Here is a 25,590-nt window from a genome sequence, read left to right on the forward strand (position 1 = left end):
AAACATTCCTGAAAAGCATACAGCCCCAGATCAGCACATGCTTGATGTGCTTACAACATTGCATGAAGAAATATCAAACAGTTTTAGCTCCGGAAACAAAAAAAACAACAGACATTTCCTGTTTCTATATACCCCTCAAAACTTTGTTGGGTGGAGGATTTCATAATATGCCATAGGGACATTGTAAAGGCTTGTGTTCAGGTAGACAAGGTCCCAGTTCTTCTATAATATAAGAATCACCATAAGACAGACAGACAGACAGACAGACAGACATTTCAGAGTGAAGTGAGTGTTTCATAAAGTGTTTTATACCACAGACAGCAATATTCCAACTATACTACTTGGGCCTGTAAATAACACATTGTCACCACACACTTTAGTTGGCTCATGCATCAAGCATAAGGTACTGGGGACACATGAATCTTGGTATCAGGTGAGAGTTACTCCCCTTGTTGCCAGCCTTGGTGAACCTACCTTGCAGTCATCCATGACCAGAGAGATGTCTTGAGCCAGGTAGAAGTCGGACAGCTCGAACAAGAGTGGGTAGCAGAGGATGGTCTTGCTACAAGCTCGGTAAATCTGGAATACATTCATGATAACAAACAACACTTGCATAAGTTGCATAACAGTGACAAACTGTTCATTTTTTTATGACAAGTTACTAACAAAATTTGGTTGAATAATACCAATCATTTTATGCTACAGAAACAATTCAAGAACCATTCTTTTACAAATTGAATTGTTTTTTCTTTGTCCCTTGTTAATTATTACACTATACTATATCTGGCTTAATACACATATTGAGGTTGGAGGAATTGAGACAAACTTGATGGACGAAGCCGAATAGTTGTTTCAGGCCTCAGGAAAATCTTTGTGGAGACAAAATGACCAAGTTGTCATCCACAAACATCACACCTTCCTGATGAACCCTTATGATGAGGATTCAAGTGAGTGACTGAGTAGGGTTTAACAGTATATCAGCAGGATCAGTGCATGTCTGTATGATGTGGGAGGAAAGCTTGACATGATGCAGGTCTCAGACATGATACCCAATGCTGCACCGAGACTTGTGTGGAGCTGTGACCAGTTAAAAAAACAAATTCAAGACAGAAGTTAGTGAGTGCACCATGCCACGGGGCTTCGTACCTTGGATGTGCTGAGAACACCGAACGGCCGCGATGGCCTGCCTGTCAGGCCCAGCTTCTTATTGACGCCCAGGTACTCGTAGGCTTTGGTCAGTTCTTTTGGGGACCAGATTTGGATGGGCTCTATCTGATGCGGCGTCTGCGTCTGGATGCCGTACGTGGCTAGCAACTGCTGCAGCCGGGTGCTCTCCGCGATCAGAACAATCTGGATAATCAGGTCTGGTGGCGTCCCCTAGAAGGCAACCACATCAAAAAACTAACAGTAAGTTATTTGTTTAACAGGGCCCAGTTTGATGGGATAATTATAGATAACATCTTTCCATGTCATTTCCACAACTTTACAAGTGACATAAATTTCAACTATCTCACCTGAAATTTGGAGTACCTTGCACTAAACTTCGGCCTTTCTAGAGCTGGCAGGTATCTCCTGACTGGATCCAACTCATTGACATTCAACAGGCCATCACCTGAAATGAACATATGAGGCCAAGTTATATAACAGAAAAGTGGTCAATAAAACTTATAAATAATAAGTTACAACTCTATTTTCTGTCAATAAAATCCATTTTAAAATTAAAAATAGCAGAACTTAAAAATCAAACAATCGTTATTGTGTATAATTGTAAGAATACCTCTATTACATCATAATCTAAATTCCTGTTTAGGTTGTCAATCACACACTATTTTTAATAGATGTCCTCTTCACTGCCAACATATCTAATAGTTGTGAGGAAAACTCTATCCTCCTAAGGAATTGCAACTGCATATGCGGGGGTGGGAAACAACCACTTCTTTCCTGTGTGTCAAAATTTGTTGATCACATCTAGACACGTTTGGTTGGCTGTTTCACACTGTAAACTTCACTGATATCATCTGATAGACAAGACAGACAAGTAAGCAGGTAGTTAGTAAAATGTATTGTGGATGACTGGTGTTTTCTGGGAGCAGCAACAATCAAGTCGCCAGTGATGCACACCCTAGATGCAGGTCATGTAAGAAGAGCACCTGCACATCTCATTCCAGATGTGTGCCTCATTCCAGTCAGCGCAGGTGTCGCCACAACTCTTGCTCGTTCAACAGAACCAGCTTCTACAGCAGGTTGTATTCTCATGGAGCCAAAGAAAAGCATGTTGTTGCAGCCTATTACAGCCCCACAGGTCTTCAACGGCAGACTAAATAAGATCAAGGTGGAGGTCACCACAGAAACCAACTAGAGGTTCCATCTACCATCGACATGGTGTCAAAAATTCAGAATTCAGAAGTGTCTGGCAGACTTCCAGTGTCAGCGAGATCCTCCCAAGAGAAGACATTTGACGTCAGGGCGTGATTATCTTCCTGCCCAATCCTGGAAGGATAGATCTTCACGTCCCAAGGCCTTTCTCTGAGAATGAGCAGCCTTTATCACAACATCACGGAGGTAGGGGTAGAGGCGGCCCCAGAGGCGTCACCCGTTGCATGCTCAGCATATCTCTCCAAATCCTATCTATCGACCTTTAATAGTGTGATCGACAGCCTAAACAGGAATTTATGGCTAACAGACGTAGGGTATTTGAAAGGAATTATATAGTTTCATCACATTTGACACTACTTGCTTACAAGACCTTAGCCTAGATTTTACACATGGACCAGTGACAGTTTTTCATTGGTTTACATCTTACTGCCAGGTAGGTACATCTGCAGAACCTACTGAGTAGCTGTGAGATGAGGTAGACAGCCTGTCCCCACATAAAGATGCCGTCAGTTGACCCCACCGGGCTGGCCAACCTCTTCTGACTTCCGGGTTTGCTCTTCTCAAGCTCAATCTTGTCTGCTGGGACGTAGTAGTACTGTGGGATCAGCAGCCCTGGGAGGGTTACAACAGTAGCTTATTACCCTGGGAGGGTCACAACAGTAGTTTATTACCCTGGTAGGGTTACTACAGTAGCTTATTACCCTGGGAGGGTCACTACAGTAGCTTATTACCCAGGGAGGGTTACTACAGTAGCTTATTACCCTGAGAGGGTCACAAGAGTAGCGTATTACCCTGGGAGGGTTACAACAGTAGCTTATTACCCTGGGAGGGTCACAACAGTAGCTTATTACCCTGGGAGGGTTACAACAGTAGCTTATTACCCAGGGAGGGTTACCACAATAGCATATTACCCTAGGAGGGTTACAGAAGTAGCTTATTACCCTGGGGGGGGTTACAACAGTAGCTTTTTACCCTGGGAGGGTTACTACAGTAGCTTATTACCCTGGGAGGGTTACAACAGTAGCTTATTACCCTGGGAAGGGTTACAACAGTAGCTGATTACCCTGGGAGGGTTACAACAGTAGCTTATTACCCTGGGAGTGTTACAACAGTAGCTTATTACCCTGGGAGGGTTACAACAGTAGCTTATTACCCTGGGAGGGTTGCTACAGTAGCTTATTACCCTGGGAGGGTTACCACAATAGCGTATTACCCTGGGAGGGTTACAACAGTAGCTTATTACCCAGGGAAGGTTACTACAGTAGCTTATTACCCTGGGAGGGTTACAACAGTAGATTATTACCCTGGGAGGGTTACAACAGTAGCTTATTACCCTGGGAGGGGTACAACAGTAGCTAATTACCCGGGGAGGGTTACTACAGTAGCTAATTACCCTGGGGGGGTTACAACAGTAGCTTATTACCCTGGGAGGGTTACTACAGTAGCTTATTACCCTGGGAGGGTTACAACAGTAGCTTATTACCCTGGGAGGGTCACAACAGTAGCTTATTACCCTGGGAGGGTTACCATAGTAGCTTATTACCCTGGGAGGGTTACAACAGTAGCTTATTACCCTGGGAGGGTCACAACAGTAGCTTATTACCCTGGGAGGGTTACAACAGTAGCTTATTACCCTCGGAGGGTTAAAACAGTAGCTTATTACCCTGGGAGGGTTACTACAGTAGCTTATTACCCTGGGAGGGTTGCTACAGTAGCTTATTACCCTGGGAGGGTTGCTACAGTAGCTTATTACCCTGGGAGGGTTACTACAGTAGCTTATTACCCTGGGAGGGTTACTACAGTAGCTTATTACCCTGGGAGGGTTACTACAGTAGCTTATTACCCTGGGAGGGTTACTACAGTAGCTTATTACCCTGGGAGGGTTGCTACAGTAGCTTATTACCCTGGGAGGGTTACTACAGTAGCTTATTACCCTGGGAGGGTTACTACAGTAGCTTATTACCCTGGGAGGGTTGCTACAGTAGCTTATTACCCTGGAAGGGTTACTACAGTAGCTTATTACCCTGGGAGGGTTACTACAGTGGCTTATTACCCTGAGAGGGTCACAACAGTAGCTTATTACCCTGGGTGTGTGTGTGTGTGGTGTACTACAGACGCATGTCATGTGGGTGGGTGGGGCATAATTTCATGCGGACAAGAGTAATGTTATGGGGGATTTCACCTTGACATTTTCGTAAGTGAGACACATGGTCAAAGCTCCACACCTTCATAAAACTCATCATGCAACAAAAAATGAACATCTTCCCCGTACATTCACGCAAAATGCATGTTGGAGTGGTAGTCACTTGTCTATGGACATGATGGAGTAGTATTCGTAACTAATTACAGATTATCCTCAGATTCACCTCAGGAAACTAAAGAGGTCCCCCCATGAACGTATCACATAGCAACAACAGCAGTGGCTGCTCTCACCATCAGGACTCTCCACTAGCAGCGGCTTCAGCAGCTTCTGGTACTTCTCCGCCCCCTCCTTGTCTCCGTGGAAGATACCTGGGAAGCATCACACACGTCATCAAAACACCTCCAGTAGGATTTGCAAACACTACAATAATTCCCAAATTCAGGCAGAAGTGTAACAAATTCCTCCAACACACAATGCAGTTCCTTCTGGTCTCCCATAACAACAATAATAATGTCATGATTATCATCCACTCTGTGGCAGTCCTTGAAGCAATAAAGGCATCATTAAATAGCTGATGACATGAACAACCCTTGAAGCATTGAAGCCATCATTAAATAGCTGATGACATGAACAACCCTTGAAGCATTGAAGGCATCATTAAATAGCTGATGACATGAACAACCCTTGAAGCATTGAAGGCATCATTAAATAGCTGATGACATGAACAAACCTTGAAGCAATGAAGGCATCTTTAAATAGCTGATGACATGAACAACCCTTGAAGTAATGAAGGCATCATTAAATAGCTGATGACATGAACAACCCTTGAAGCATTGAAGCCATCATTAAATAGCTGATGACATGAACAACCCTTGAAGCATTGAAGGCATCATTAAATAGCTGATGACATGAACAAACCTTGAAGCATTGAAGGCATCTTTAAATAGCTGATGACATGAACAACCCTTGAAGCATTGAAGGCATCATTAAATAGCTGATGACATGAACAAACCTTGAAGCAATGAAGGCATCTTTAAATAGCTGATGACATGAACAACCCTTGAAGTAATGAAGGCATCATTAAATAGCTGATGACATGAACAACCCTTGAAGCATTGAAGCCATCATTAAATAGCTGATGACATGAACAACCCTTGAAGCATTGAAGGCATCATTAAATAGCTGATGACATGAACAACCCTTGAAGCAATGAAGGCATCTTTAAATAGCTGATGACATGAACAACCCTTGAAGCAATGAAGGCATCTTTAAATAGCTGATGACATGAACAACCCTTGAAGCAATGAAGGCATCTTTAAATAGCTGATGACATGAACAACCCTTGAAGCAATGAAGGCATCTTTAAATAGCTGATGACATGAACAACCCTTGAAGCAATGAAGGCATCTTTAAATAGCTGATGACATGAACAGCCCTTGAAGCAATGAAGGCATTATTAAATAGCTGATGACATGAACATGTCCCTAGACAGTTCTCCACATAATTTATCATCCACAGGAGTACAGTACTGGTCATTATCAGAACGGACGAGTTCCAGACATATATCTTAAACCAATGAGTAATGGAATGCTCGTTTCCAGAATGTAAAAAGGACTGTTATGGTATTGTGCCAGCATCATTCAGAGACCTTGTGTTGTACATTCGGATTTTGGTGCCAAAACTGAGACAAGGGAATTTGAGTACTATACTATTAGCCAATGACAAAGCAGGATTAGGAAGAGATACATTTGCTGCTGACATGAAATGACGTATTCAGTTGAAAGCAGAAGGTGATGACAGATATGGTAAACAGAAGTTCAACACTGTTCTGAGGAAAGTTTTTCAGAATAAACAGACAAGGTACAGTAACAATTAATCATGAGAGCGTAAAGTATTGTTTGCCTGCATATTTAATACAGTTGTAATTTGCAATCCGTCCGTATTTCATAACTTTGTATCCGTACAGTACGCCAATACAGCATCTATCTGAATCACTGCCGAGACAAAGGTTTGCTATAGTTGCACATACTTGTACTGCCTCATGAACACACTATATACTTACAGTCAATCATGATGAACAGGTAAAAGATTGGCCATTCACTCTCAATGCCATCAAAATTCTGTGAAAGAAATATAATAGTTTAGATATTTCAGTCTTGTTTTAGTCATGTGTCAATAAACAGTTAGTGAATACATTTAACAATGAAGCAAAGAAAGACACAAGGCTCACCTGATTTATTCTGAACGTTAGTTTCAAAGGTCATAAAAAAGGGTAAACAAGAAAATATAACATACATACACTGTTTCTCATGCCTATAAATATTGACTGTGCTTAGACAGCTCTCATATAACTTTCTGCTATCAGGTGCACAAATGAATGAAGTAACTACACAACAGCATGAACAGCAAGGTCACGGGGAAAAAGGGAAAAAACAACAACATACATGTGATATAACAGTTGAGAAATGGACATTCACTGAACTTTCAATGTGGCTGCAATAAATAAAATTGTATCAGAATTCTTTTAGCAGTTTTGAAAGACAATTGTCTGGATCATGTACACACAATTTCAGCTTCATAAACCCAAAAGTTTCAGAGGAGAAAAATGGAGGCATGTGAACATGGTGAAGGTTGAAGAACACAGAGTAAAACAGTGTGAACTGGAATGTGTTTTTACAAATAAAAAACATATGTCTCCCCCTTCCTTTGCTTGGATACAGTAGTTCAAGATGTTCTATAGCCAAACAATGTAATGCATGGTATTCCTAACATACTTGAGATTTACCTCCACAACAAAGAGCAGATAGGTATTTTAACTGATATTCAAAACTGGTGACTCACTTTTATTTCAGCCGGCCTGTAGTACTTCCTGTTCTTGTCCTCCAACTCTGTCTTGTATCCGTCCCGGAAGAAGCGCTTGATGCCGTAGTTGCCCTTCAGTTTGCGGATCACCTTGTTGACGGCCTGGCGCTTCACGGGTTCCTCATGTATGGCGAACGCCGGCCAACAAATGGTAGGCAGGAGGGAGGCGTCAGTGTTCTGAATAAACAGTGAAATAACTTATCACAGGGTCTCAAAATGAAAACAAGGTTGACTTAAGGATTAAACTTCTTTATTTTTTCAGAGCAGGTTTTGGTTCCGATGTTTGATAAAGTGCCAACAGTATTTCAGTTATCTCACAAAGTGTCCTTTCAATGTGGGAGGAAAGCCCAACGTGATGTATTCACTGTTTACCACGGATGAAAAACCAAGACGGGAATGGATCGTAGTCAAGACAGATCTGGGATGAGAGACAATCATAGGATCCTGTCAAACAAAAGGGATGTAACTCCACAGCGAATTACAGCAGCTTAGACAATGGGCCACCCATGCCTGCAAAATATTTAAAGTTCGTCCAGATTAACTCAGATTGCAACAAGTATGGAGTAGTTCTGCAACAAAATTAAGGCCTAGAATGAAGATATCCTCTTTCCTTATAATCTCGTAATTGAACTGCTCTGCGTCACACAGAATGAATCTTATGATGAATCAGTAGACAGTCCTGTGTTCAATGACCAGCTGACAGTTGATTATACCTATCTCAACCCTGTGAATCTGGGTTAGAACTGGGATCCAGTTGTCTGGCTCGCTGACTTGGTTGATGCATGTCATCGTATCCTGATTGCATAGATCGATGCTCATGATGTCCATCACTGGATTGTCTGGTCCATACTTGATTATTTACATACTGTCATCATATAGTTGGAATATTACTTAGAATGGCAAGAAATAAATATACCTATCTCAAAAGCCTCTTTTCATAGCAATTATCATTACTGGTGGCCAATTTTGCTTCAAAAAGTGTCAACAAGTAACCTTTGTGTTGGTCATTTGTGGTATTCTCACCATAATCATTGAGAAACATCCTGTTTCTTACCTTCGAGTTAGATTCTCGTGGAAGAATAGTCTCAAAGATTGTCCTGTTTCTGTTGTGGGCGTCGATGTCCACATAGATGACGGACCACGCTGCACCCTGTTCCCCATACACATTGTTTCCATTCACAGCTTCAAGTGCTGCCTTCGCCATGCCAATTGAGCTGGAAGGGGAGCAATGAGACATGGGATGGCTGGAGAGTCATGGTATCAACATTAAGCCTTCAAGTTACCTTGTACTTCCCTGGAGCCATTGCGTTGATCTTGCACGTACTTCCACAGAGTCATTGTTGTATTTACCTTGCATGTATTTGCTGGATCCATTGTTGTATTTACCTTGCATGTATTTGCTGGATCCATTGTTGTATTAACCTTGCATGTATTTCCTGGAGCCATTGTTGTATTTACCTTGCATGTATTTCCCGGAGCCATTGTTGTATTTACCTTGCATGTATTTCCTGGAGTCATTGTTGTATTTACCTTGCATGTATTTCCGTGGAACCATTGTTGTATTTACCTTGCATGTATTTCCCGGAGCCATTGTTGTATTTACCTTGCATGTATTTCCGTGGAACCATTGTTGTATTTACCTTGCATGTATTTCCGTGGAGCCATTGTTGTATTTACCTTGCATGTATTTCCGTGGAACCATTGTTGTATTTACCTTGCATGTATTTCCGTGGAGCCATTGTTGTATTTACCTTGCATGTATTTCCGTGGAGCCGTTGTTGTATTTGCTGCCTCTCTCCCACATGCCGTAGTCCGGGGTCCTGTACGCTCTCTCTACGTAGAACACCAGGTTCTGTACAAAGTTCACCTCATCCGTTGTGAATATTAGCTAAAACAAGATAACAGTTTGTGGAGTTATGAAACAGAAAGTCTATTATTTCCTACAGTATCAGTATCACACAGTGCCCTACAGTATCACACAGAACCCTTCAGAATTACACAGAACCCTGTAGTATCACACAGTACCCTGCAGTATCACACAGTATCACACAGTATCACACAGACCCTGTAGTATCACACAGATCCCTGTAGTATCACACAGTACCCTGCAGTATCACACAGAACCCTGTAGTATCACACAGAACCCTGTAGTATCACACAGTACCCTGCAGTATCACACAGAACCCTGTAGTATCACACAGAACCCTGTAGTATCAAACAGTACCCTGCAGTATCACAAAGTATCACACAGAACCCTGTAGTATCACACAGTACCCTTCAGAATTACACAGAACCCTGCAGTATCACACAGTACCCTGCAGTATCACACAGTATCACACAGAACCCTGTAGTATCACACAGATCCCTATAGTATCACACAGTACCCTGCAGTATCACAAAGTATCACACAGAACCCTGTAGTATCACACAGAACCCTGTAGTATCACACAGTGCCCTGCAGTATCACACAGAACCCTGTAGTATCACACAGTACCCTTCAGTATCACATAGAACCCTGTAGTATCACACAGAACCCTGCAGTATCACACAGTATCACACAGAACCCTGTAGTATCACACAGTACCCTACAGTACCACACAGAACCCTGTAGTATCAGACAGTACCCTTAAGTATCACACAGAACCCAGTAGTATCACACAGTACCCTGCAGTATCACAAAGTATCACACAGAACCCTGTAGTATCACACAGAACCCTGTATCACACAGTACCCTTCAGTATCACACAGAACCCTGTAGTATCACACAGTACCCTGCAGTATCACACAGTATCACACAGAACCCTGTAGTATCACACAGAACCCTGTAGTATCACACAGAACCCTGTAGTATCACACAGAACCCTGTAGTATCACACAGTACCCTACAGTACCACACAGAACCCTGTAGTATCAGACAGTACCCTTAAGTATCACACAGAACCCAGTAGTATCACACAGTACCCTGCAGTATCACAAAGTATCACACAGAACCCTGTAGTATCACACAGAACCCTGTAGTATCACACAGTACCCTACAGTATCACACAGTACCCTGTAGTATCACACAGTACCCTTCAGTATCACACAGAACCCTGTAGTATCACACAGTACCCTGCAGTATCACACAGAACCCTGTAGTATCACACAGTACCCTGTAGTATCACACAGAACCCTTTAGTATCACACAGTACCCTGCAATATCACACCAGAACCCTGTAGTATCACACAGTACCCTGCAGTATCACACAGAACCCTGAAGTATCACACAGTACCCTGCAGTATCACACAGAACCCTTTAGTATCACACAGTACCCTGAAGTATCACACAGTACCCTGCAGTATCATACAGTATCCTTTAGTATCCCACAGTACCCTGCAGTATCCCACAGTACCCTGTAGTATCACACAGTACCCTGTAGTATCACACAGAACCCTGTAGTATCACACAGTACCCTGTAGTATCACACAGAACCCTGTAGTATCACACAGAACCCTGTAGTATCAGTATCACAGTACCCTGCAGTATCACACAGAACCCTGTAGTATCACACAGTACCCTGCAGTATCACACAGAACCCTTAAGTATCACACAGTACCCTGCAGTATCACACAGAACCCTTAAGTATCACACAGTACCCTGTAGTATCACACAGAACCCTGAAGTATCACACAGTACCCTGCAGTATCATACAGTATCCTGTAGTATCACACAGAACCCTGTAGTATCAGTATCACAGTACCCTGTAGTATCACACAGAACCCTGTAGTATCACACAGAACCCTGTAGTATCAGTATCACAGTACCCTGCAGTATCACACAGAACCCTGTAGTATCACATAGTACCCTGTAGTATCAGTATCACAGTACCCTACAGTATCATACAGAACCCTGTAGTATCACACAGTACCCTGTAGTATCACAGTACCCTGCAGTATCACACAGAACCCTGTAGTATCACACAGAGCCCTGTAGTATCACACAGTACCCTGTAGTATCACACAGTACCCTGTAGTATCACACAGAACCCTGTAGTATCACACAGAACCCTGTAGTATCACACAGAACCCTGTAGTATCAGTATCACACAGTACCCTGTAGTATCAGTATCACAGTACCCTGCAGTATCACACAGTACCCTGTTGTATTACACAGTATCCTGCAGTATCACACAGTACCCTGCAGTATCATACAGTATCCTGTAGTATCAGTATCACACAGTACCCTGCAGTATCATGCAGTATCACACAGTACCCTGTAGTATCACACAGAACCCTGCAGTATCACACAGTACCCTGTAGTATCAGTATCACCTACCTGGCAGCCTGACGAGACCATCTGAATCAGGAAGATGAGGTACAGAGCCACAGCATCTATCTAAAAACAATGCAAGCTTTCATCATACATTTCATCATGTGCTGCAACACAACTAATAAGCTATGTTCTGTACACATTATCAGTGGGATACAACTTGATATAATCATGATAACCAATGCATAATTGTTATCCTGAGTTTAATATCATAAATACTGTCTATTATTTTAATTACTCTCTCCAGATTTGTATCTTTTAATGACCATCACCCAGAAGCTGTCATGTCACCTTCCCTGATTTTGAAATGAAATAGTACTGTGGGTGAAAAACAAGCAAGGGCTCCTCATACGATGCTAGTGGGCTTGTCCTACCCACCAGCCCAAAGCCAGAGTCTAGTAACATAACCGGCATCCATATGTATCTCTTTCTCATATTTGTTTCTTGCCAGGATCAGTGTTTGAATAATATTTTGAATGCTTGACTGTGTGTATGTTTTGTTATATTTCTTAAAAATCACCTTGGCACCATTTCCAATACTTGTATTTAATTTTCCCCAAATGTATACATACATTGTCTTCAGAATGTGAGGGTGACCATTGCCCTGGATGGCCATCCTCCTCATGTAACGGAGAAAAGGTGAAATAAAATGCTAAAAAAAAAAAAAAAAAAAGAAAAAAAAAAACATAACCGGCATCACTGTTGGACTATTAAACTATCACCATTCCCAATAAGACAAATTCTAGCTTGGAAGTTCGTGGTAAGTAGGGGTGTAACAGTCAACTCATGGTGAATCGAAAATTATCAGCTCTCAGATTGTATTCAGTGTTCAGGTTCCTTAAATCAAGCCCTGAAAATAATCATTCGGGTAGTACTTTGGTATATTACTGGTTATGTTTTACTTGTGTAACAGTTAGATAATTCCCACTCCAGTTGCAGATATGACTGTGCACATACAATGTTCTCAGATATATGTAGGTTTAATATGTAAACTTACCTGCAAATGTTCATAATCGTCATCAGCGTAGATTGGATCACCCGTGATGATGTCAAATATGGAATGTAGGGCAAAGTCTGGGTTCTGGTTGGATTTGAACTTCTCTACCTGTGGAAAAAAAACACGAGAATATATTAGCAGTAGCAGTTGTTGTGGCAGTAGTAGTAACAGCAGGAGTAGCAGTTACATTGTAGTAACAGTGAGAGTATCATAGCAGTTGAAGTAGTACTGGAGTACTTCTAGTAGTAGTAGTAGTAGTAGTAGTAGTAGTAGTAGTTGCGCAGTAATAGTAGTAGTAGTAACAGTAGCAGAGGTGACCAACGCGATCAGGTGGTCAGGCTTGCTGATTTGGTTGACGCATGTGATCGTATCCAAACTGCGTGGATCGATGCTCATGATGTCAATCTCCAGACTATTTACAGACCACTATCATATAGCTGGAATATTGCTGACTGCAGCAGTAAACACCAAACAAACAAGGTGTTATGGAAGAGTTGTGAGTGAGTGAGTTTGGTTTAACACAGGTATCTCACAGAAGGTGGGAGAAAAGCCACAACAGCAACTTTACAACATGAGAAAGGGTATGTAGGATCATATTTGCTGTGAATTTGAGATTCAAACCCAGGATCATAGAATCCTGTGTGGCCCAGGGCATATCATTAATTCATTGTCTCTGCTACTACATATTTACGTGTGGTAGCCATTTGGTGATTTCAGGGAAAATAATGGGTGCCAAATAGCAGACTGGTACTTTGGTACTTTGAGTCTCAATCCGATTCATGTACCTTGTCTGTTTGGTTTAACACAGGTATCTCACAGAAGGTGGGAGAAAAGCCACAACAGCAACTTTACAACATGAGAAAGGGTATGAAGGATCATATTTTCTGTGAATTTGAAATTCAAACCCAGGATCATAGAATCCTGTGTGGCCCAGGGCATATCATTAATTCATTGTCTCTGCCACTACGTATTTACGTGTGGTAGCCATTTGGTGATTTCAGGGAAAATAATGGGTGCCAAATAGCAGACTGCTACTTTGAGTCTCAATCCGATTCACATACCTTGTCTGCCTGACGTATCCAGCAGAAGAGAATGCCTCGCATACACTTGACAGCAATCTGGCCCAGTTCATGTGTCTTGCCCTTGTCATCATCAATGCGTCTGAAACAACACAACATCAACAGCAGTGAAAGTATCATCCTCGAGTATCCAGGGTACTATATCTCCAACGAAGCTTTGAAGGTGAATAGGTCTAGCGTATTTATCATAGAAAAATGGAGATATACAACACAGGATAATGAAGGAGGAGACAACTAGGCCAGTAAATACCAATTTTTGACCAGTAAAATTTTACTTGCATCAGGAACTTCAATGGGACTGAAAAAATATTGTTGAGCTCTGATCAGGATTACAAATAACTGAGCATTCTCATCAAATTACGCTGGGAGAAAATTATGTCCAAAGCATAAATTTCATGTTTCTTTTTGTTTTCCTTACAAACCATGACAGGTACTTCCTGTATCGATTCATAAGTTACTCCTCCCACACAGAAATGCAAAGGTTTTTGTTACTAGCTAATATACTCTTGAAGCAATTTAGTTGAAAGACAAACTTGTTTCAGAACAAAACATTGCACATGCATAAATAATATTGAGGATATTCATGCAGACGTCACTCTTCCTTTGGTCACAAAAGGGGAGAAATTTGCAAGTGGCAATCATAATCATGATAATAAACAAGAGTCATCAGAAGATGACAAATCCCCCTGGCCCCTACAATTTCAAAAGAACAAATCATCTGACTGTTACCTTAAGTCCAACTTGATGAGAAAATTTCTATCTAATCTGTCTGTAGTTATTGAGCTATCAAAACGATACCATGGAGGTAATCTTTTTTTTTTAAATCATGCCATGTTAACTGGGTCAGTCACCGATGCTTAGGTCAAATTCATTTTGTGTAGGACCATTGTCAGCTGAAAGATTTGTCTTTTGTAGCTTTTTCTTAGAAGATAAAGGGGATTATTTTATTGGCAAATCCAGTGTGACAAGGACAATAACTAGATTTATCATATAATGGGTAGGTTTCTCGGCAGGATAAAGCCAACGGATAAAAACGATATCCGTTGGGGTCATATGCGGATAGAGATGCAAATATCAAAGGTCAAGTAGGACTACTTTCACTGTTTATAAACAAACATGGCGTCGCCCTCGTCATTCGGCGATCAGAATTAACCATCGGGAATCTGGATAAACTACAGGGATAATTGCTATCATTATCAAAAGAACAGTCTAATATACTGAAAATCAGTGTCTAACTGTGACGTAGCTAAGGCATTTTATAAGTTTTGGCAACTTTGGAGATATAAATTTTGAAACAATTTTGAGAGGGCACGATCGAGGCCTAGCCAAGCGGGATCAGTAGCCATATCTGTGCTTGTAGACCTCTGCAGCTTGAAACCTCCACAAATTAAAAAAGTTGGATTTGGCGGAAATATGTTTGAATTGTTACCTTGTTTCGTTTTGTCACTGTGTGTACATCTGACTACACTTCTAAACATTATGACAGGACAGACCGACTGTCAACAACGTCTGACCGTGGCCGTGACATCTCATAGACTAGGGTTAGAGTAGCTTCCCTTTGACAAAGGGCAGTTACTCTAGCGGACAGACCGATGGATTACCGTGAAAGGCAATTAAAAACAACTGTTGTTTTGCATATATGTTGCTTCGCCACTGTATAAGAAACAGATTTCAGTTGGAACTATATTGGCTACTGTCACTGTCCGACTGACACATCACTGACCCTGTGACGTAAAAAATATTAATGCGCGCATTCCAGGAAAACTCGCAATGTTTCGGTAATGTTTGTGAGAGAGGGAAAGCGATTTTAAAGCACAGAATTAAAGAATGACATTATATGATAAAGAGGTTATCACGCTTGTGTGTTTGGGGATGGTAAATATCCTGTATTAGGAATAAACACTATGTATTTAGCTCGCCAAGGCTCGCTAAATACAATGTTTATTCCTAATGCAGGATATTTACCATCCCCAAACACACTCGCGTGATAACCTCTATTTATTATTTTCTTTAAAAAAAAATCATCCCAAAAAAATTAGTGTAAATTTGATTATTTTTTACTCAGTTTGTGAAGAAAATAGGGTTGCAGATCCGTGATCCAACAAAGAAAATATAACTGCCTCAGCATATCATGTTCTGAAAACTGGTGCAAATTAGCCAGGACTGGTATTCTTAATTACTGCAAGTCCATATGACCCGTAGTTAAGTCAGCATAAACAGTGTTAATGAAAATACTCCTCCTAACAATTTCTTGGAATTGAAATCAACAGTAGCAATAGGTAGTTTCTCCCAACCTGTAAGCCTGTGATAGTGACCATGCAGCGACAGCGCAGTAGATGCTGTCTCGGACGTTGGCAGCACGAGACTGGTTATCCTTGGATCCAATGGTTGGGAACAGACCGAGGGGACAACTCTGATACTGCAGAATCTGACGCTTCACTGAAACAACACAAACAGTGGACATATCAACGTCTTGCAAACCCAGGGAGGTAGCCTCCCAGAGCATGGGGTCAAGTTGCAGTTCATGCTAAATGCTTATCAAACTGATAGTCAGGTGGCCTCAGTACAGTCCATGGCAGCATAAGAAATTGGCACTAGTCCTGTAGTTCTTGCCAAACTACCCTATAGTTGAGGTATCATAAGGACTTGTAGAAATTTGCCCTTTTTGAGGGTTTTACTACATGTGTTCATCATAAGGAAAAGTGGACTAAATCTGTTAGTTTTTAATGCTGCATGGGATGATGCGTTTAAACATGGATGATTAATGTTGTATTGCTTGACAACGGTATAAGGATCTACATCGAAACATCGCCCTTACAACAAAGAAGTTGTTATCCATAAATTGTGCCCAACATCATCCCACTAGTCATGCTAGATCTAAATGATGTCAACCATTATTTTCAAGAGGGACTATGCTCCTTGGTCTGTTTTCAGTTCTAATTGGCCTTGACACAGTAATGTGCAGCAAATGTGTGAACATGAGACATTGTCACTATGTAATGAAAGTATTTAACCTTAGAACTATACAATTTACAAAGCATAGAAGAAATGCCAAGAGGTTCATCTTCAATACTTGAATAAACCAAAGACGTATATGAATACACATTGCTGTGACCTCCAAATTCCATGTATCCAAAACTTAGTTTCTCTTAAGTTTTAATCATAGAAACAGCACTATCAGCTGATTGTCAATTGCCATTCTCTGTCAGTTTAACAACAAGTTTTAACAAATTACATATTTATGTTTCGAATTTATATACTCGAAACGTGTAAAGCGTTAAAGTGTCCTAATTTCCTAATCCCACACGAGCGACACGATTTGCACGTGTTTAAGACACACCAGATGATCTGTCAAAACAAGGTCATGGACGTCATGGTCATATCGATGTCCTTAATAATATTCTCCAAATAATGTAGCATTTTAATTAGCAAAAGGTGTATGTGAGAAGGCTGTGTTTTAATGTCAATAAGACTTACTCATTGTGTAATAGTCATCCAGTTTTTTGACCATTTGGTCGTGATTATTCTCCGCTTCCTCCATTGCGACCCTCTTAATGCCAAGGCGGTTGTCTAACCTTAGGTTCAAGCGCACGTTGTTCATGCCTGCTGATAGGTCCAGTCCTTATGAATATTATAATGAGGTAAACAAGTTGGGGGGTCAAAAGTTAAATTGTTATAGCTGTAGGTCGCGCATCTTTCCGTCGCTTGGATGTTTGTCAACGGCCACTGTGTCCTCACGCAAGCTAAGTCAATGTGACATAATCACAAATTTGACATGAATTATTGTCGTAAATATGACAAGAGATTGAATTTCAGTCGTAAAATTACTTTCCTTACAACTTATACACAAGGGGAGTTCGTGTGCGCGCTTCTACTGAATTCGTGAATAAGCAAAGGCTGACTCCACTTAAAATAGCGTTGCATGCTTGCCGAAAAATGCGACTATGCTGTCGTAAGAGACGACTAACGGGATCGGGTGGTCAGGCTCCCTGACTTGGTTGATGCATGTCATCGCATCCCAATTTTTCGTAGATCGATGCTCATATGATGCGCGTAATCACTAAAATACATGGAAGATCCAAACACTGGCACTGGTTTATATATAACCCATAAGGGTTAGCACCCATTTATATATATAGCCCAGAAGGATTGGGACTGGTTCATATATAACCCAGACTTGATTATTTAGAGATCACCACCATACAGCTGGAATATTGCTGAGTGCGGCGTTAAACAACAAACATACAACTACAAATAGCATTTTTAACTGACAACATTTTTCGTTTCAGGGCCACTTTGTGTCCCTTCCTCGGGCGTATTCCGAGTAAGCGTCCTGAGGCAATATATATAAGTGCTGATATGGCCACACAGGGTAGGATTCATCGGGTGGCAGGCTAAAATAGCACCTCAGCAAAACGTCACCGATTTTGGCTACTGGAGATAAAGCGAAAACGGCACCTTATATTTATAATAAAGATAAAAACGATTATGTAGTATTATTTATTTTTAATTATGAAGGGGCAAGAAGTGGCCCTGAAATTGTGGTACATAAAATAACGAAATTGTCATCCACAAAGTGGCATGTATTTATGATCTTCCAAGTTACAAATGCCTATGAAAGACTTCGTTGACATACATTTTCTAATATTTGAACATTCGTAAATGTAGGTGTACAACTATTCAGCTCATCGTGTTCAATATGAGAAAACCTATGTACACATTGTACAGAAGCCTATATATTTACGTAGATTTGTGGAACAACAGAACAAGATCAGCTACGTGTTGGTCATGCTCTCTGCAATCTCATTAAAATCAGATCTTAGAACTAAGATCTTATTTGAATGAGATCGTGCTCTATGACGATTTTATTCGTTTTCAAACTGTTGTGCACCTCTAATATTTCTAAGAAATACATGATTAACATCGCTGGATAACTTTGAAAATACACGCTGAGGGATATCGATATTATAAAGACTAAACAGTGGCAGCCTCATGCAGCTGTCAATCAGAAGGTGACATTGACACGTGCACGGACTTCTGTTGACATGAAACGGACAACAGGCACACGTGTCAGTATTGGCCCTCGTCTGACACGCAGACCCTGAAACATTATATATATGTATACACTTACACACCTGATGAAATCACTTTTATATATATCCAATAATGATTACTGCAGTATCAGGTCTGAAAATGAAGAAAGTATCTGGGCTCCTTTTTATTATATTTTATAACTATCATTTAACAATTGGTTGTTTTTTTAAACAGTTCATTTCAGAGGCTATAGATGTTTGTCTATATTGGTCTCTGTGTGTCATAATTTTCGACTTCAGAGTGGGTGAGTTGTTATTTCTGCCATATAACGAAGAGAAACATATCAAACATATTTTAGCATAACAATATGTTCGACTTCAGCCATTTTCAGGATAGTATTACTCTCATAATTCAATATTGTCACGTACACCTTGACAGAAGACAGATCGTATGCATAGTATATGAGGAATAACTGTGGATGCACCTTATATTCGATAGTAATATGTCCACTCCAACTTATTAACCAATTACAATAAGTACAAATAATAAACTTACATATAGAGCAACAGAAATAATTATAAAATATCGCCTCCATCGTTAAATGTTTTATTCAATAATAGGATTGATATATTGGCGTGAAGTTCACCTATTTCATAACATTACCTATCTATACACACGTTCTAAATGATCAGATCATCTTTTGAAATAAAGCGACAAAGTCCTTTCCACAATCACACATCTCTGCTAAAAGCAGAGTCCATTCTCTCATTCTGTCTATATCATGAGCATATGTTTCTGCATCAGTATCAAATAGTGATGATACCAGGTGTTTGCGAAAAGGATAGCGTATCCTGTCCCACTGGTGGCATAAACACATACCATTGAACGTAATTTGTTCAGCAGAACAAAAAACGGAAACATATATGGTACAAGTCAAGGGTCATAGAGAAAACGGTCACGTCAAAAAATGGCCCCAGGTAATTTGGAGAAACTCTGGCCTATCTGCTTATTGAATTGGCATGTTCTTTTGAAAATAACAGTTAATAATGTCAAATGGGAAACACAGGTCTCCCATGTATAAACTGTATAAATGTATAATCTAGATAACTAGAAGGTAGGGAAATATTCGCGTCGCTTCTACCACACGGTTAAGAATATCTCCCACTCTGACGTGTTTATAAACAATTTATGTCTTGACAAAGTAAATGCCGCTTTCAACTTCAAACATATATACAAGACTTGTGCACATGTGCATTTTCCTGGTGGAAGAGTACGCTTTTCCCCTTGACATTTAGCCTTGATATTCTCACGCAGTTGCCAAAGAGTATTTGCATAATATATTGGTAATTCATGGTCTGACTTTTCAGGAGGTAGTCAAGCAGTAGAATTCCTTTGGGGTTCCAGAAAACCGAAGCCATCACCTTTTCAGCTGATGGAACAGTCTTTGCCTTCTTCGGAGAGGTGGCGTTAGGTGTTTCCACTAACGGTGAACCTAAGACCCAGCCATAGTTGAACTACTCGTTCAGCGGATGTTTTTCAAAACGACGTATATTCTCACGAGAGAAGACGAACCTGGAGCGTTTGTGGTCAGCAATCAGAAGCCTGGCCCTGGAAGCCAACGTGAAACCTTTGTCATGCCAAATTCAGTCCTCAGAATTTTCTCTAGTGTGTCTCCCATACCAGGTACGTCTCTGCACAGACCCAAGAGAATAAATTAAAAAAGGAGTCCAACTCAAGTCTAGAATGATTTGGCAAGTATAGGTTGTCTCATGACTAAATATTGTCCTTGGCTCCATTTTTTTGTGTGTAGATATGTAAGAATGAATTTTACACCAGGGCAATTTACCCCCAAAATACCAATATATTTCAGTCATTTGACAATTATTTTTACATTTATTTTATGATGAAGAATTCTCATAATTTTGTATGCTCTTTTTCATCACCCAGTGACTTAGTGAGAATGACAGGATTAAAAGAATTAAACGAAAGTAACAATTTTGGCTTCTAATCCTACCACAATTAGTCTATTGTGATGGGTTTTTTTTAACCCTTTTGAACTTCTTAATAACTTTTAGACAATCTGACGTAAAAATAATTGTACAATGACATTTTGGCATTTAATAAATTACCTTTTTGAAAAATTCAGCCATTTTACACTTTGACTAAATAATATAACTTTATTTGTGGGCCTAAATGTCAGTGTAAATGTTCTCAACTCATGAGAAATGCCTACTGTATTGGCTATATGTCTAGTGGTAATCATATAAAGTGGTAATCGACAAATCCGGAGAATGCGCTATTACGATATTAGTGTTTAGGTTAATACTATGTTATAAGCGGAAACAGTATGGTTTGCGACATTTACGACATTTGAGTTGGTGCTGACTCTGAAGATGCGAATATGTTTCTCAAATTGACATTAGTTTTGATTATTTTAGAATGTCTTTCACTTCAATGTATGGCGTCATTGTCCGATGTGACATCTCTGGTGTTTGGCGATTCTTCAAGGGGGATTGTTGCTGCCTTTGGCGACTTTGATGCTGATAAATCAACGGATATGTTTGTGGTGTCAAATGATGGTAATATACAAGCATGATAGTTGACTACCTGACTCTGACTCATATCTTGATGTCATGTGTTCTAATACGGATTAAGATTTAGATTTAACGATTCCAGATATGAGACACGGTTTCATATCGTTTCATTTTCTCAGACACTGACTGATTATCATCCAAAATGTTAAAACTTGTTTATTAGGTTTCTCGAAAGTTGATAAAATATGAAAATATCCTAATGTCATTTGTCTCCAGCATAATCAAATTAGCAATTTTCTGAAATAATAAAAATAAAAGCATGTGCTGATGTCCCTTCGAGGAATGTTTATATCCAATGTCTTGTAAACATTCTCATAGCAAGTGCATGCATCAGGACTGGAGTGATCATATTGCTAGATATAACATGTTGTTGTTACCCTTATGTTTAAATTAAATAAATTGCAATGACAACATACAGAATATGTCTTTGAAGCCCACAATTTATAAGAAAACAAATTTATAAGGGACAACTGATTAGAGCTAGACGCTTAATACAATGAATATGATAGTAGTGTTACATGGACCTTTCTTGTGTATGCTAAGCAGCCCTTGAAGGTCTGTGTGGTCTGTCAGTCAACTGAAACATTCATGACCTCCCATTAATTTCAGCCGTACTTCTGTACCAGGGATTCAGTGTTATGTACTGTACAGTGTTGGTCTGCTGGTCAAAACGTGTACTGATTGTACATGTATATGTCAAAAGGAGCTCAAGAGATAGAAAAAGAAAGAAGTAATGTCTTTAGAATCATGGTGAACACACAAACACACACAGCAGGCACTTACACACAAACACATGGTATACAGGGTAGACACGCATAGACACACACACAGCCAGTGTTTGACACCAACACTGGTCCACAGGTCTGTATATTTTCTTAAAGTGCAATTAAAGTGAAAGAAATGATTGCAATCTTTTTGTGAATATAATTTTTTCGAGATACGTTTAGTCAATTTCCGAAAGAGAAAAATTATTAATATTAGTAGAAGGTATTTGAATGTCCTAGTGAAAATGCTGCAATCACACGCTCCATAATCAGGCTTCCAAAACCAACCTATTTAGGGGGATGGCCAAAAGCTACAGTTAAAATTTATTGTTTTCACTGGCTGTTACGTTTGCCACGTTTATCTATCTTGTGATTCTCAGCCGTTATACACATACTGTTTCTGCTATTTCTGTTAATCCTGTAAATATTATCAACATTGCATATATAAATTGTTGAATGTGTGAAATGACCCTTGATCTTGACATTGTGAACAATTCAGATAACAATTAATGATCGGTAACTAGAGTTTAATTACTAACATCCTGTTTGGGTAACAAAAAAACAGCTGCCCTCATCCCTAATCCCATCAAAACTGCCTGTCAGGGATTTATCCCCTGGGTAAACAACTGAAGGCATCTTCGGTAGTGTGACTAAGGTGACATAAGTTGTGGACACACTAATCAAATAGATAAGCAGACAGTTATAGGACATGTGTATTGCAAAACCCGAGGCAGAAGCAGGCGTTGGCCCAATTGTCATGAGTGTTGAATTTGTGCAGCGCATCAAACACCAGGAACACATTTGAACCTCCAGTAGGGGAATTCCATGCTGTTGAGGAATGTTTTGTTGTGGCGATGATTTGCCTGTCGCTTTTTTTATTGTCTGTTTTACGCTTTTTCTGGTTTTCAAATTTAATTGTGGTCAAGCATTTGTGATTGAGTATGCCCTAAAGTATTAAAATCTGCAAAGTTGACCATCTTCCTGAGGCAAGGGAGTTAACTATAAACTTAACTATAAAAGTCCATTTGCCACCCTGAAGATGAAAGTTGCCATGTTGACTATATTTGTCCTTTAAGGACCAGAAAAGCTGCATAAATGCTGGTCAGTTGGTCTAGCTGTCTAGTGTTACTTTGGGGACGCAGAGAGAAATCTAAGTTTGTATGACTTTGGAAATCAGCGATAGATTGACTCTGAACTAACTCAAAGCAAAACTGGCAACCTAAACAACCCTGCGTGGAACAGTGGTTACTTTCCTGACTCATACACATGCACACAAACGCACAGGCATGCATACGACTCGAAATGAAAACAGTAAATTACGTTTTATTTATATAGGCAATGCAACGACTATAAATTAATTATAAATCAGTCAAACATACATATGTATGTAATCAAGTGTGCAAACCCTCAACATCATGTAATATAAAATCATTTTGCTGGATCTGAAATAACTTGCCTTGCTTTTATATATACCCGGTAGCTTGACTGAAAACATGGAGACTACAGTACAACTAACCATGGAACATGATCTTCACACTGGAAGTTGTAGTAGTTTTAGAGACATTCCAACGAAAGTGATCCTGACCCAGAAATCCATGATATCATCCAGCCCATTATCAGTCCCATGCTCAAAATACAAAATCAAGTTTATCCTGAGACAAATGTAATGTATTAATGTCAAATATATTGTTTTAACTAGCAGTCCATTATTTTCCTTTGAAATCCAGGTCAGTATTTTGACTTACTTATATATGTCAGAACTTAGCATCGAAAACTCCAATCTTTATGTGGTTTCCAGTGGTAGGTTCCTCAGTATCCAAGGAAGTTAGTTACTGCACATGTGCAGCTCTAGGAATCTCCTCACTATGAATAATGTGTATGGGGTACCCTTTTTGGTTTTGTCAGCAATGGCTATTGAATCATTAACATCATGTGAACATGATTAAAGAAGCCAGACTTGATTAGAGATTCCGGACATTTCCCACTTGTTCTCACGAGTTATGTTAAACATGTATGCAGAGTACTATTGTTTTGTTTGTGATAAAATGTCGGTATTTATTCTTAACATGTTAAAGGAATACTTTCTATTCTCAAAACATGCCTGGATCTGTAGATTGGAATTTTACAATCCCTTCATACTTTTACCGATGCCTGAAAGTCCTAGACTCAACCCCACTTAGGCCTCTTTAGCTGTTCAGGGTGGTGGGGCAGCCTAGTGGACTCAACCCCATTAAGGCCTCTTTAGCTGTTCGGGGTGGTGGGGCAGCCTAGTGGACTCAACCCCATTAAGGCCTCTTTAGCTGTTCGGGGTGGTGGGGCAGCCTAGTGGACAACCCCATTTAGGCCTCTTTAGCTGTTCGGGGTGGTGGGGCAGCCTAGTGGACTCAACCCCATTTAGGCCTCTTTAGCTGTTCGGAGTGGTGGGGCAGGCGTGTGGTCAAAGCAGTCACTTGTGATGCCAACGGCCCAGGTTCGATTCCCCTCATGGGTACAATGTGAGGAGTCCATTTCTGGTGCCCCCCACTATGATATTGCTAGAATATTGCTAAAAGCAGCATTAAATCCAACTCACTCACTCTTTAGCTACTCTACAATGAGATAAAATCAGGCCAGCTTGTTCAAGGCCAAAAGTCGTCTCATTGTTTTTACAGATTCTGCTAGATGATACTCAATTAATCAAATTTTCTGATTTGCTTTTTTAGGAAAAAATCTGTGTTTGCTTCTGGGTCATGCTGACCTGACACCAACTGTGACAGACATTCCTTTCCTGAATCGCACTATCCTCGACAGCACCGATATAGCCCCTCTGTCTATCACCAGCGTGGTGCCAGCAGACTTCAACGGGGACTCCATGATGGATGTGATGTTAACACTTCAGGATAAAGGCCAGACCAGCAACTCCTTGAGTGTCAGGATTTACTGGGGAAATGGAGTGAATGTTGATAGAAGTAAGGTGGAAAACATAGACAAGAAAATGTCTCTGTCTGAAGAAATCAGTTCGTCTGACTAGTTTGGATTTGTAATTAAGCCAGTATCAGACCTTGGACCTCAGATGACACTCTTTTAATTTTCAGTTTATTGACTGACCTGAAGAAAAAAAGTATTCAGAAAATATGATTTTTTTAACTTATCCTGCATTACTCCTTAATGCATCTACTGCTTGTTCTTGATAGTAAGAAATAGGTGTGTGAAGTATTGCTGAAGAAGTTGTTCCAACTAGTTGTGTGGTTTAGCCCATCACAGCTCCCACGTGACCACTGAAGTGATGACGTCACAGATCAGCACATTACTGCTGTCACTCACAGAAGCAAGACCTGTGTTTTGAAAACTCATGCAATACTTGTGTGTTTGATATCTTTAGTGATATATCTTGTGACTATATTGTGCCTCCGGTTTGTATTCTCATATATTTCATATGATTTACGCCATAGC

At 40.3% G+C, this 25,590-nt stretch overlaps 2 protein-coding genes across 3 annotated transcripts in view; one reads left to right on the plus strand and one right to left on the minus strand.

Annotated features, from left to right (window-relative positions):
• Positions 1 to 17,542, minus strand: part of LOC124113034 (phosphorylase b kinase regulatory subunit beta-like) — a 49,008-nt gene extending 31,466 nt beyond the window's left edge. For both annotated transcript variants that reach the window (XM_048398791.1, XM_048398790.1), the window contains exons 1-14: positions 17,244 to 17,542; positions 16,061 to 16,205; positions 13,749 to 13,848; positions 12,688 to 12,795; positions 11,697 to 11,756; positions 9,133 to 9,269; positions 8,436 to 8,595; positions 7,361 to 7,558; positions 6,582 to 6,639; positions 4,810 to 4,887; positions 2,833 to 2,988; positions 1,515 to 1,612; positions 1,147 to 1,377; positions 475 to 579 (exon numbers count right to left, since the gene is read on the minus strand). In XM_048398791.1, coding sequence (XP_048254748.1) covers positions 475 to 579; positions 1,147 to 1,377; positions 1,515 to 1,612; positions 2,833 to 2,988; positions 4,810 to 4,887; positions 6,582 to 6,639; positions 7,361 to 7,558; positions 8,436 to 8,595; positions 9,133 to 9,269; positions 11,697 to 11,756; positions 12,688 to 12,795; positions 13,749 to 13,848; positions 16,061 to 16,205; positions 17,244 to 17,367 — 1,758 coding nt within the window. In that variant the 5' untranslated portion in view covers positions 17,368 to 17,542. The remainder of the gene's footprint in view (positions 1 to 474; positions 580 to 1,146; positions 1,378 to 1,514; positions 1,613 to 2,832; positions 2,989 to 4,809; positions 4,888 to 6,581; positions 6,640 to 7,360; positions 7,559 to 8,435; positions 8,596 to 9,132; positions 9,270 to 11,696; positions 11,757 to 12,687; positions 12,796 to 13,748; positions 13,849 to 16,060; positions 16,206 to 17,243) is intronic.
• Positions 17,543 to 21,150: 3,608 nt separating this feature from the next.
• The window catches only part of LOC124113047 (T-cell immunomodulatory protein-like), a 30,573-nt gene continuing 26,133 nt past the window's right edge, over positions 21,151 to 25,590 (plus strand). Inside the window, exons 1-2 of the mRNA XM_048398792.1 lie at positions 21,151 to 21,379; positions 24,861 to 25,106. Coding sequence (XP_048254749.1) covers positions 21,202 to 21,379; positions 24,861 to 25,106 — 424 coding nt within the window. The 5' untranslated portion in view covers positions 21,151 to 21,201. The remainder of the gene's footprint in view (positions 21,380 to 24,860; positions 25,107 to 25,590) is intronic.

Source organism: Haliotis rufescens, unplaced genomic scaffold (genome assembly GCF_023055435.1).
Source record: "Haliotis rufescens isolate VD_foot unplaced genomic scaffold, xgHalRufe1.0.p SCAF_19, whole genome shotgun sequence".
Taxonomy (NCBI): domain Eukaryota; kingdom Metazoa; phylum Mollusca; class Gastropoda; order Lepetellida; family Haliotidae; genus Haliotis; species Haliotis rufescens.